Source organism: Paramormyrops kingsleyae, chromosome 8 (assembly GCF_048594095.1).
Source record: "Paramormyrops kingsleyae isolate MSU_618 chromosome 8, PKINGS_0.4, whole genome shotgun sequence".
NCBI classification, from domain to species: domain Eukaryota; kingdom Metazoa; phylum Chordata; class Actinopteri; order Osteoglossiformes; family Mormyridae; genus Paramormyrops; species Paramormyrops kingsleyae.
Genome location: NC_132804.1, coordinates 40,233,213 through 40,246,983, shown reverse-complemented (window position 1 = coordinate 40,246,983; position 13,771 = coordinate 40,233,213). Strand labels below are relative to the sequence as shown.

Sequence of the window (13,771 nt, the reverse complement as noted above, 5' to 3'; positions counted from 1 at the left end):
AGCCCTGCTAACCATCTGCTTTATGATGACAATTAAAAGGCACGGCACTTGTTGAGTGATAATCTAATAAGCTGAAAAGGGGTTTTTACATTGTGGTATTTACCTTCATTTGATATCAGGACTCCAGACTAACTTTTTGCATTGGTTGCACTGGTGTGCCTAGCTTTTTCATTGAGATGCACTGCCACAAAATTTAGGTGCACCCAGACTGTTCACAGCACCTGTAACCCCACATTAGTCCATTTTAAGGGTTACCTTTTTGTCATTTCCCATACATATTGATAGTTATGTAAATGATTGTAAATAGGAATAAAGGTGCAGGTAAATGTCTTCATTTGAATCACAGCACAAACAAAAAAATTGTAAAAACTTTATTTTAAAACAAACCATAAAACATACCTATGTATAAAGTGCTTCACAAACTGAATATTTAAAAAAAAACTCAAAAGTATATGCTGTTCCCAGATACTTATAGAAAAAGCTTCAGTTGCCGCTGCCTGACGCTGAAATGCTGCTGGGAGGGAGGGCACTCTCGTGCTCACACTTGTCATGACACAGGATGTGTTTCTTAGCCCAGTGTTTCTGAAACTGGACATTTACAAATGTTTTAAAGGTGTTTTTATTATTAAAATATGACTTGCATTTAGCTTGATAGTATAACCTGCAAGTTAGAGTATTGATATTAATGTATATTTAAATAGCAACAGCAAGTGTTAATAAAATAGGCCTACATCAAAGAATGTTTTAAAAATTGTAAATTCATTATTTTTAAATCATTTACATTTAGCTTCATAATGTAACTGACGTGTTTTAGAATAGAATAGAATATTCCTTTAATGTCCATCAAATTTACATCAGATGGAAATTCATCTTTAACAGTTATTAGATTGATGCAACCTATATTTATTTCGATTGCTGCGCTTAAATAGACAATGAGTACAAGTTTTTAAAAAGGTTTGTCTGGATTACGTGTAATATAATTAGGCCTAGGTCTGCAATGGTAATGGTAAAGCAAAATCCCTAATATTGATTTGTCAAGGAAATAGTAATTATAATCCTACAGGTTAAGCAAACATGTTGCTACCAAACTAAATAAATAATATTAGATTTTGTTATAATAAATATACCATCGATTTAAATGTACATTAATAATATTTCTCTATCTGCACTGTAATTTTCTACTTAGCTGGCTAATCCTTTGTATAGTTTTTTTCATTGGCCGTTTTCATCAGGTCTGCAATAAACCTAACTTTGCTGTCATGTGATTAGTGTGATTATGAGATGTGCTGACAGGGGAGTGCTTTAGCTAATTTGTCCAGGTCAGGGAAGCCCTCTTCATACTCCGCTTCTCCCTGTTTTAGGCTACTCATTTTTGGTTAATACATTTTATTAAACAATCTTTTTAGTGAAATTAATGCACAAACTTACAATGGCAAATCAAGGGGGGAAGTTTTAGTAATATTAATGAGCATTATATTGTAATCTTCAGTTTATGTAAATTGTTTTTCATATGAAGTTCAGTCACTATCCTTCAGGATAAATCAGCAGTCTATCAATCTATTTACATTTGTTACCCTTGTTTTTCAATTGCTACACCAGGCTCCTCTACTATTGACCTGCTGATCTACCAGACTCTGTGCTACGCCCATGATGACTTGGTTCTCATTGATGTGGAGGACTACTTGCTGAAAGTGTGTGGTCACGAGGAATTCCTGATGAAGTGAGTGAAGAAGCCCTCCCACAGCCAATGGAAGCACCTGAACTATGAGAGTTGATCTGCCAACTTGTAGAGCCATTAAAATGTGACTGACACTTCAACTTGGGTTGCATAAACACAGTGAAGTAGCTTCACTGAAAGGGCCGTAGCAGTCTTTTATCCTTAATTAGGAGAGTGCTTGAGTGTAGTGTACCATAAATTTATCATTGTATAATATGCTTTTCTCAACTCTGAGAAGAACAGTTACATTTCTTAGAGCATGTGGAGGAGGTGAACGTTAACCTTCAGATACGCGGATTAATGCTTTCCAAAAACTTGTCCTGTGAGCTTGTGGATTAACGTAGAGAGGTTCTCCTCTCTGTCTGGCTTACCCACCCCCTCAATCACAAAGAGCTGTTTCCACAGGCGGTCCATAAATCCACTTCTCTGCCCCAGTGCTGGCACTGGCCAGTACTAGGAACTGCATATAATGGCATACAACTTCCCCTTCCCCTTCCCCTCCCCTTTATGGTTTTGTGGTATAAAAAGTCTAGCTTTGACTGTCTGCTCGAAAACTAATAGGCTTTAATTACTGGCCTGTTTATGGGACCTTAAACAAGCCAGACGTATTTGTGTGTAGGATAAACTAACCGCATCGTCTTTTCCCCAATCTCAAATCCCTTATCTTTTAATCCACTTCTCTGTGTGTGAACAATGTGTTTTTACAACACTGCAGTATTTTACCTTTCCTATGATTTTGTGATAGTAACGCCCATAAAGAAACTTTAATTTCATTAGGGTAACTGGTGCCTTCTTCAGTTTGCAATATTGTAGCTGGCCAGGAGAAAGTGTGTGTTTTCCTGATAATCCAGAGCCTGTAGAAAGGAGGAGGGACTTCCTGTGTATAATCAGACCATTGTTTGGCAGGTATAGAGTAACAGTAGCGATTTGTATGCTGTAATTTCTTGGCATCTGCCAAAATGTTTTATTTCTTTGCAGCTTTCCCCAGAATGCAGGGAGTCCTGTGAAAATTTTATGAGATCAGCTGAACCTTTTGTGCCACTCAAAACTTTATCGCAGAGAGCATATGTACTTCTCTGTGTCTGATCTTTTTCACTCTTACAGCAATCAGACATTGGCCAGCCTAGAATACATTCAGCAGTGTCTCAAATTTGACTGGGAGATTCGCCTGTTTCTTACCAAGAGAAGCACTATAAGCCAGGAGCTTGTGCGGACGGTAATGTTAGATTTTATATTTTATCTTTAATTTTTATGATTTTTAGAACCAGTTTTTTGATTGTATAAATAGCTTAAATTGGTCAAGTTAAATGCACTGCTCAAAGATACAACCATCTGCTTCCTACGGATACTGTCAAGATAGTGTTCTTGGCAGTTAGAGGAGGACAGGAACCTACCTGTCAGTGTTTTGCTGGGTGTTATGAGATGAGTAAAAGGTGGGGGATATACAGTGGTGCTCTCAGTGACCTTTATTTATAATGGAACTGTCACTGTTACTTTGGCTTCAAGTTTGTTAGTCAGTTGGCAATTTGACTAGACGGAACCATTGCTGTTTGCATTACTGCTGTGTTATGTGTTACATCTTGAATATACCTATATCATAAAGATAGAGAATTGGTGGGATTGCTTGAATCTAGGGCCAGAACTTATTTGAGAAGTATTTTTATCATGAAAGATGTAGCATAGGCTGGCTGTAGTGTGTTTTTCTCTGATTTGCTGATGGCCAACAGGAAGAGGATGATGAGACTCCTTCCACAATGAATCACAGCATACTCCTGCAGGAGCGACCAATCAAACAGACTGTCACAAGGTAGGGGCGGGGTTGTCTGGATTGCACATAAAGTAATTACATTTTAGGACTGTTTGTCAGTTTTCTATGCCAAAGTGGTTAACAATTGTGTTTGCTTTGTTCAGAGAAGCTCTGACACTGCTCCTGGATACATTCCACAATGAAGCAGAATCCTTTGTCCTTTCAGAGGTACTCCAACTTTTTGGTACTTACCATGGCACTAATATGTGAGTGTATTTTTATCGATATGTATTAGTGCTGCACAGTTTGTGATATTAATATCGACATTGGATTTTATGCACATGGAGTTGTCATATTGCAGAGGCCACAATAGTCAGCTGAGTTGAGACGACAAGTTAAGTTATGCCAAAACATTTTTATTCTGTCATGAAATAAAATTAGCAAGCTTTGCTATTTCAATGATCGTTCCTTTTTCAAGGTTACCTAGCATAACCGCCATTGCTTTTGCATAAGATCCATATGCTCTTTCCGAGCACTCGTAGAAGCTTTATTTGCACAAAATGTTCTGGGGGCAGAATAAAAAATGATTGATTCTGCGAGGTCACCAATCAGATTGTAGAGGTGGGTCCAAGCAACTAGAGAAGGCAGGATCAACCAATCAGATGTATCGTTTCTGCCTCTTCTACTTTCTTGAACCTATCATTTATGTTCCATAAATCCAAGGTGACAGCCCTTAATAGCTATTACTCTTCCTGATTTATTATCGTCTTAGTTTGTTTTAAAAGAGGCTATCTACTATGATGTATTGTATAATTTAGGGATTGAATGGGAATCTTTATGAGTCTTCTGCCTGCTGCTGCTGCAGATGGAGCTACCACTACGTGTGGAACGGTTGGTGCAGTCTGTCAAGGCCTTGTGCAGTTCATTGGCTTCCATAGAAACTTCTGACATCACTGCAGCCCTCAGTCAGCTGCCTGCCTGCCCCTGTCGGCTGCAGCCTCGTGTCTTGAAGGTACAGAATATTATAGAACAGGCTTGCATTTTCCATTAAATGTATGGATTGGAATTACGAATTTGTTCATGAGATCCTCTTTCATCAAATTTCACTAAAGAAAAAAAGGTATAAAGCTTAACAACTAAAACAACAGCCTTACATTTAGTGGTGGGCGATATGGTGATAAATTATAATGACTGCTTGCAGTTGTATCCACAATACGTGTTTCAGAGTTATTGCAAGAATTGCGATACAGCACTACATTTACATTTATTTTTATTTAGCAGATGTTTTTGTCGAAAGCAACATACAAATGAGACAAATGACACAATACAAACATATATGCTGTAGAGGAGTTACTGTAAATACACACAAGTGTGCTTCCAGTGTCCACATGCTGAGTTTCCAGTGAATGCCCAGTTACAAGTGCAGTACTTAACATTGTTATTATAACAACAGAACAAATTGGCAAGCACCTATTGCCTGATGCCTGCATGTTGGGAGGGTGCAACAGTACTACAACAAAAGCAGGCCAATGTGAAACAAAGCAGTTTCAGCCGGCATAACATCTCAGGGCTTATTTTCATCAGTTATCTCTCTCAGTGGATCTCAAATTAGTGACTGTATCACTATCTTTAGTGACTAAAACCTTAATATTTTCTAGCTTGATAAAAAAAAAAAACTATATCATCAGACTGCTAAAAAATATAAAAATATTACACATGTCATATGATAAACACGTCCATAGAATTTTTGGCTATGATGTCAAATGTACAGTGTGTCTTAGTAATTGGTTGTTATTATTAATAATAATAATATGCCACAATCAGTGTTTCTTTTAATGGTAGAATTGCTGATTAGGTTAATTAACATTAGTACATAATTACAAACCAACTAAGTTAGAATCACAGTACACGATATAGATTCTAACCAAAAATTTTGTGACATCTTGGCCTTATCGCCCACCCCTCCTTGCATCTATTAATGTCATCTCAATTTGTGACTGCAGGCTTTCACTGCAATTTTACTGCAAATTTAGGTTCAGAAACCAGAGATGTTATTAATCAACAAGTAAATCTGTTTTTCTTTTGCAGTTCTGCTAGACTCCAGGTTTAAGTTCATGTTAAATATGCCTCAAATGGTCATATGCCCCCCCTGTTTCTCTACAGGACATATCGGTGCTGGCATCACAGGAGAACAGAGGTGCAGTGCCCGTCCTTACTACTCCAGTAGACATGTGTGACTGAAGGTCCTATTTAAACTTTGTGTGAGAAGGTTTTTGAGAACCTGCTCAGAATTGTAAAGTAGTAATCAGTATTAATGTGAAAGTATGACCCTTTACAGAATATGGCATTCAGAGTGGTTTCTATTAACTGACTATGGAAATGTCCAAAGTTTCAGAGTTTTACTTGTCACATAAACAAATATACTGAGTGCAGTGTGCAATGAAATGCACAGTTACTTAACCCCAGGCTGTGGACATAAATTTAATAAAGACATAGACAAGACACAACACATTTAAAACATCAGGCATTAAATTATCTTAAATGATTATATGAGGTAGTACAGGCATTGATGAACCCTCCTTACTAAGGAGTAAATGTGCAAGAACCAAGTCAGGTCCACAGTTATGTGAACACCAAGATACCTGAAGCTGCCCACACTTTCCACTAAAGCACCACTGGTAACACTTTACTTGATGGGGCACAAATACTTAGTATTTACTCAGTTAATACTGAAGTACAAATCAGGAACAAATATACATTCCGTGACAAAAAAAGTTAAGCATCCAGAAGTAATGGTCCAATTTGGATGTAATTTGGTACATGTGCAGACCAACGATGGGTATGTAAATGATTCGATTTTCAAGTGGCACGTCTAGTCACCAGACACAGAAGATGCCTTGTAGACACATTAGACAGCATTACCAGCACTTGACGGAGTCACATTTTGGGTTTGCATGTGGCTGGGTGGTCATATTGTGCAATTACCTGGCATGTGGGACATGCAGATGTCATAGTTGCCCAATGTTGGAACCAATGGACATGAGAGGGCACCCACACACATCGTGAAGGTTGCCTGTAGCCCAAGACACCACACTGAGGGAAGATCGTCGTATTGTGCACTACATAAGCGTTACATAATCCCATGACATATGCGCCTGCCATCCAGACACAAGTATTGGACTCTCTACACAGCACAGCGCTACGTCAGTGACATCAGGCATCCGCATGTTTTACCTCTCCCGAGACCGCACCCTGGTACAGTCTTACAACAAGACAATGCCCCTCCACACATGACCTTTCACCATATGCAGATTCATTTTATTTCCACCACTCCGTCTGGATGCTTAACTTTTTCTTGTCACTTAGTGTAGCTGCTAATTGAAATAAAAGATGCGTTACAGTTCATTAATGATGAACAAACATGAGATCAGTATTTCACTTGTGTTATTCATGACTTGTTCCTTCATTAGATCCTTAGTAGGTCCTTCAGTAGTTCTTTCAGTAATTCACAAATATTTACAGAAGTTACAAATATAGTAACTGCTTAGGATGAAAGATGCATCATGATTCAGAAATGACTTGTTCCTTCAGTAGTTCACAAAGGGTTACAGAATTAAAGGGTATAGTAATGAATGTAGAAACTGCTTGAGGTAAACCATGCGTCACGTTTCATTAATGATGAATAACCTCAGATCAGTATGTAATAAGACTTAGTTTGTGGTTGGTTAATACATATGTAACAGTTCATACATATGTGCCGTAATTGACAATCCCTCACAATGCAGGTAATGTGCCTTATTCTGGACTCCCTGAACAACCACTTGTTCGACACAAAGTCAAACCAGTGGTACCCAAGCTGAAGAGATACGGTAGCAAAGGTCCAGTCTTCGTCTCAGGTTACTGGATAGTCCATGTCTCGTAGCCATACAGCAAAATAAAGAGCACTAGAACTCCCTTTGCCCTCTTACAAAGATATTGGGAGTGCCACACATATCTTTCTAGTGACCTCATGACTCCCCATGCTGTCCTAATTCATACAGACTGGAGTTGCCATCAAGCCATGTACTGCAACTTCTCTCGATGATATCCAGGATGCCCTGCGAGATGAAACAGCTCCTTCTGGGAACACCAGTAACACCAACACTGTGTGCAAACTCATTAGAAACAGTCTGATCTTGGAGTCTGGCCAGGTCCAGCCTCATTCGCCTAATAGGTGTTAGCATGCTGGATCTAAGCTAAATCTTCAGAGTAGCAACTGCAAGTCTGTGGTCAGAATTCACAAACTGGACACTTCTGCAGTTCTGTAGGAGCCTCCAGTATCTGTCCTCAAGGGTGTGATCTATATCTTGCTACACCACTGTTATTGGCGTACCAAGTCCTACGATGTGGCTCAGGGTGCTGGGACCAGGATCCAGTGACCCGCAGACCCTGACCTTTTGCAAAGTCAAGGACCATGCAGACACTTACAACACAGTTGCCAGATCCATGGGCACTGACCCAGTCCTCATAACCAGCCCTGTCAGTTACAGTGGTCGCATTGGAGTCACCCATGACCAAACTCATTAGTGTCACTGGGCACCCATCAGTCTCCCTCATTGAGACATCACTCATTGCAGTTGGAGCATACAATGAGACAACAGACAAGACACCCAAGCAGTGCCCTAGCCTGAGCCTTATAATATGGTCATTGAAAGGAAGACACCATTGAGAAGAGCTGATCCACCACAGCAACACCTACTTCCTGAGTATGGCAGCTGTCAGAGCGACCAGCTCAATAATAGGTGTGCCCACCTACAGAAATCTGGCCACTCCTCCCTCCCCTTCATCATGCGTGCAGCCTTTCTATGGGCAGCTGCAAGAGACCTACTCCCACAGAGAGCAGAACAGAACTCTTATGTATATAATTTTTGGAAAATACTCCAAATTGAGAGTATATAATATACATTGGCAATTTACTAGCACTCTATGTTAAGAGTCAGTCACCCAAAGTTGTTTTCTTCATAAGAGTGTCGTCATCCCATTCCTTGGGCACTGATAAAAGTGTGAGGACATTACCTGCAACTGCCCCCACACAAATTAGGTCTGTGATAATGCACTTATGACCAGAGATGGGGAAGCATGACGGCAGGCGGTATCAACAAACAGCACGTTTTTTGTTTTGCCATTAGTTCAAATTGCAGACTCCATGACAAAGTGTGGGATATTCCAAGTGTTATTCCGAGTGGTATTTTAAATTAGATTGCATCGCTTAGAAATAGATGTTGCTTAACTTTTGTCATGAATTACATCCTGTTATATAGTCACACAGATGGTTATAGATTACCATAAATCTCATCATTGAGCAGGCACATCCGAAAAACATAATTTATCATTCCAAGTCCAGCTGTATTTTCTTACAACTTAAAACATGCCTACACCTCTTCGTTGTGCCCCACGTACTGCATGTAGTGTTATGTCTTAAATTGTTTGGATTTCCATTACACTCATATTTAATTTTTTTTAATAAAGTAAAAACATAATGCCAGCTAACAATTTGATTGAACATTAATATCACTAACCGCTCTCCCGTGACTAAAGGAGCAGCATGATTGCAAGCATTACTTTAGCTTTTTAACATGGAGCTCATGGTGTTACTTGCATAATAATTTATTTACTTGCACGCACACCAGCTGAGAAACAAATCAGTTTTATCAAAAGATCTGTGAATGCAATCAAAAAGTATAAATGCCAAAAGTCTTGTATTTTGTTTGGTTACTAATGGTTAAGGTTAGGGCTGGGTAGGGTTTAAGGTTGTCATGTAGGGATTAAAGTTTTCCCGACAGAGATATAATTACAAACCTGTGTGTGTGTATATACAATTGTTGTTGCCAGGTTTGGACCCTCTTTGGGCTATGTGTATAACTGTTCACACTAATTAAAGTTTACTTATGCTTCTCAAGAGATGTCTTCATCATGATGTTATTTTTGAGAAAGTTTTAAAATATACATTAGAAAAGTACTTAGATTCTTATAAAAATGTTATTGCTTCAAAACCATTTGAAATAGCTATTACCTTGAAAATGTATATACATAAGAGGCTATAGTTATGGAGGCTATAATCAAAGAGAAAATGGTAGATTACCTGGACTCAAATAACATTTTGAGGGATAGCCAGCATGGATTTAGGAGAGGTAGATCCTGTTTAACAAATCTGTTGGAGTTTTTTGAGGAAGCTACTCAGGAAGTTGATGATAAGAAGGCCTATGATGTCATCTATTTAGATTTCCAAAAGGCTTTTGATGTTGTTCCCCACAAGAGGCTCTCACTTAAACTCAAAGCGACAGGTATTTTAGGAACTGTAGCGACTTGGATTGATAACTGGTTAACGGATAGGAAGCAGCGAGTAGTTATAAGAGGCTCGATGTCACAGTGGGCCTGCGTTCATAGTGGGGTACTGCAGGGTTCAATTTTAGGACCACTTTTGTTCCTTATTTACATAAATGATATAGACACCAATATATACAGTAAACTGGTGAAATTTGCAGATGACACCAAGGTGGGTGGTGTAGCAGATACTGAACAAGCGGCTCAGCAGCTACAGCGGGATCTTAATTTAATTAGTGACTGGGCTGACACCTGGCAGATGAAATTTAACATAGACAAATGTAAGGTACTCCATGTAGGGAGCAGAAATATAAAGTACAGGTATTTTATGGGACCAACTGAAATAAAGGTAGCTGATTATGAGAAAGACCTTGGTGTGTATGTTGATGCTTCCATGTCTCATTCTCGCCAGTGCGGGGAAGCAATAGAAAAGGCCAATAGGATGTTGGGGTATATCTCCAGGTGTGTGGAGTTTAAGTCAAGGGAGGTAATGCTAAGATTATACAATTCCTTGGTGAGACCTCACCTAGAATATTGTGTACAGGTTTGGTCACCATATCTTAAAAAGGACATAGCGGCCTTAGAAAAGGTGCAGCGTAGGGCCACAAGAATGATTCCTGGTCTTAGAGGAATGTCATACGAGGAAAGGTTAGTTGAGTTAAATCTGTTCAGCCTCAAGCAAAGGAGACTAAGGGGGGACATGATCCAGGTCTATAAGATTCTAACAGGTTTGGATGCTGTTCAACCGAATAGTTACTTCAGCATTAGTTCAAATACAAGAACTCGTGGCCATAGGTGGAAATTAGCGGGGGAACATTTCAAACTGGATTTAAGGAAGCACTTCTTTACACAGCGTGTAGTCAGAGTATGGAATAGTCTTCCTGATAACGTAGTGCAAGCTGAATCCTTGGGTTCCTTTAAATCAGAGCTAGATAAGATTTTAACAACTCTGAGCTATTAGTTAAGTTCTCCCCAAGCGAACTCGATGGGCCGAATGGCCTCCTCTCGTTTGTATATTTCTTATGTTCTTAAGAAGAAAAATTTACAAACAAGAGGAGGCCATTCGGCCCATCAAGTTCGTTTGGGGAGAATTTAACTAATAGCTCAGAGTTATTAAAATCTTATCTAGCTCTGATTTAAAGGAACCCAGGGTTTTAGCTTGCGCTACACTAATAGGAAACACTATTCCATACTCTAACTACACGCTGTGTAAAGAATTGCTTTCTCAAATTCGTTTTAAAACTTTTGGCCACGAGTTCTAGTATTTAAACTAATATTGTAATAGCCATTTGGCTGAGCAGCATCCAGACCTGTTAGAATCTTAAATACCTGGATCATGACCCCCCTTAGTCTCCTTTGCTTGAGGCTAAACAGATTAGCTAACCTCTCCTCATAAGACATTCCTCTAAGACCAGGAATCATTCTCGTAGCCTTACATTGCACCTTTTCCAAGCAGCAATGTCCTTTTTAAGGTATGGTGACCAAACCTGCACACAATATTCTAGGTGGGGTCTTACCAAGGAATTATATAATTGTAGCATCACCTCCCTTGACTTAAACTCCACACACCTAGAGATGTAACCCAGCATCCTATCGGCCTTTTTAATTACTTCCCCACACTGGCGAGAGTGGAACATGGAAGCATCAACATACATACTGAGATCTTTCTCGTAATCAGCTACCTTTATTTCAGTGGAACCCATAAAATATCTGTACTTTATATTTCTGCTCCCTGCATGGATTACCTTACATTTATCTATGTTAAATTTCATCTGCCAGGTATCAGCCCAGTCGCTAATTAAATCCAGATCCCGTTGTAGCCTCTCTGCTGCTAGATCAGTATCTGCTACACCACCCACCTTGGTGTCGTCTGCAAATTTAACCAGTTTACTGTTTGTATTGGTGTCAATATCATTAATGTAAATTGGGAACAATAGTGGTCCTAAAATTGAATCCTGCGGTACCGCTCTATGAACGCAGGCGCACTGTGACATTGTGCCTCTAATAACTACTCGCTGCTTCCTGTCAGTTAACCAGTTTTCGAATTATATTCCAATCAAATGCCTAATGAACTATGAGACAAGCAATTTTTGAACTGTTCAAGTGGTGATTCCCATTTAGTCACATCAGTTACTAATAGAAAAAACAAAGAGGTTGTTAAATTCTTGATAAATAGTAATGTCAAATTAGAACCACGTTAGAGACTTGAGACTTGACTCGGACTCTAATTTTGTGACTTGTGAACATCTCTGCTTATGACACACATGACATGAATGCTGTGTGTTCGATGCCCTTCCTTTAACTTAAATCAGTTGACTAATGTGACATCCTGCCAGTGGCTCTGAGGATGAGCTCCCCCTGTTCCTTTTAATCAGGTGGTGGGCATTTTGCGAAAGAACCAGCTCATCAGCTGGAATGAAGTTTGGCACAGTTGGCCCTCCCCAGTTCAGCCTTCTTCCTGTTTGATTTAAAAAGGAAAGAAAATTAATTTACATGTATGTATTATTTTTTGTATTATTCATATTTAGGTTTGAAGAATGTTTTTGCATTTGTTCCAGGTCCTTGCTGTGCTGGTACTTTCTCTGAATATGACGGACTAAATAATTAATGTAGGCCGTAGACAAACAAAGGTTGTGATAATAAGCAGTTAAAAAGGGCACTTGTATGTTTAATTTGTCAGACACTTTTTTCCCCCAGTCCTCCAGCTTTTATAATCCGATTGTCTTGTGGCTTTGAAGAAGGCCCACTCATACTACCTGGGATCTGTTTCTCAAAATGTTGTGTACTTATATATACATTCAGTCCAAGGTTACTGAGCTTGGTGATGAACCTGGAGGGGTTTATGGTATTGAATACTTAACTGTAATCGATGAACAGCATCCTCACATAGTTCACCCTCCTATTGTCCAGGTGAGCCAGTACTGTATGAAGTAGAAAGGTGATGGCATCATTAGTGGATCTTTCGTCGGTATGCAAATGGTGCTGGGTCTAGGTCTTTGGTTAGTGAAGTGTAAGATTATTCACAGGTCTCCTGATGTAGTTCTTTATTAATGTGACAGGATGGTAATAATTCAAATAGGCAGGGTGAAGTTTCTTTGGTTCCAGTATGGTGGTTATGAGGTATGTAAACAAGGGTTTTTTTTAAAAAAGAAGTAATAATTACATGTTGAAAGCAATTCACGTTTAAGTTCCTCATCCTTGTACTGGAATATACATCAGTTAATATTTTGATAGTAGCTTATGTGGTAATGCTGCGTCATATGTTTTAAATCTATTACACACTGAATATTGAACTGAAGCTTGACTTTTAAAAATTATATTCCAAATCAAATCACAATGTCTGTCAGAAAAATCGTGATTAGATATTTTCCCCAAATTGTTCAGCCCTGGTCTGGATGCATATAAATAACCATCTCAGTCTTTTAGCATGGTTTTGAATGACATTTCCTAGGTTATGATGAGGCAGCATTAATACTCTTTTCCCTAATGGCAATCAAATAATGCTTGTCAGAGAATAGGCTATTTTGCATAGTACTTGGTGTTAAAACCTGCCTGAGACTTTATGCCATTATGAGCAATATCTGTTAAAATTACTGTGGCTTTTGTTCTGCAGAGAAAGTGGTGGAGAAGCTGACCTCCTCTATCTTGGAGTTGGTGGAGCTCTACTGTAGCACCTTTAATGCCAATTTCCACACCACCCCTCAAAGCTACCGGCCCAGTGTCCCTTTGCAGGAGGCCGGCTTTGTCACCAGTGTGCTGTCCTTCAGTGTCTATGCTGCTCATCGAATCCCCATCACCTGGGCTGCCAGGTAACATGCTGCTGTGTGGAAGTTTGAGTTCATGTGCAAGCCATGCAACTTGTAGGCCATTCAGCCACCCTCTATAGGTACATAACAACCTATTAAAAAAGCAGGATTTTAGAAGTATTTGACCTGCATGTTATT

The 13,771-nt window shown here is 39.2% G+C and overlaps 1 protein-coding gene across 9 annotated transcripts in view; it reads left to right on the top strand.

The window, feature by feature from the left end:
• Nucleotides 1-13,771, top strand: part of pik3c2b (phosphatidylinositol-4-phosphate 3-kinase, catalytic subunit type 2 beta) — a 144,927-nt gene that overhangs the window by 43,721 nt on the left and 87,435 nt on the right. For all 9 annotated transcript variants that reach the window (XM_072715846.1, XM_072715845.1, XM_072715844.1 and 6 more), the window contains 7 exons: nt 1,600-1,720; nt 2,822-2,933; nt 3,445-3,524; nt 3,629-3,692; nt 4,330-4,476; nt 5,628-5,661; nt 13,441-13,636. In XM_072715846.1, coding sequence (XP_072571947.1) covers nt 1,600-1,720; nt 2,822-2,933; nt 3,445-3,524; nt 3,629-3,692; nt 4,330-4,476; nt 5,628-5,661; nt 13,441-13,636 — 754 coding nt within the window. The remainder of the gene's footprint in view (nt 1-1,599; nt 1,721-2,821; nt 2,934-3,444; nt 3,525-3,628; nt 3,693-4,329; nt 4,477-5,627; nt 5,662-13,440; nt 13,637-13,771) is intronic.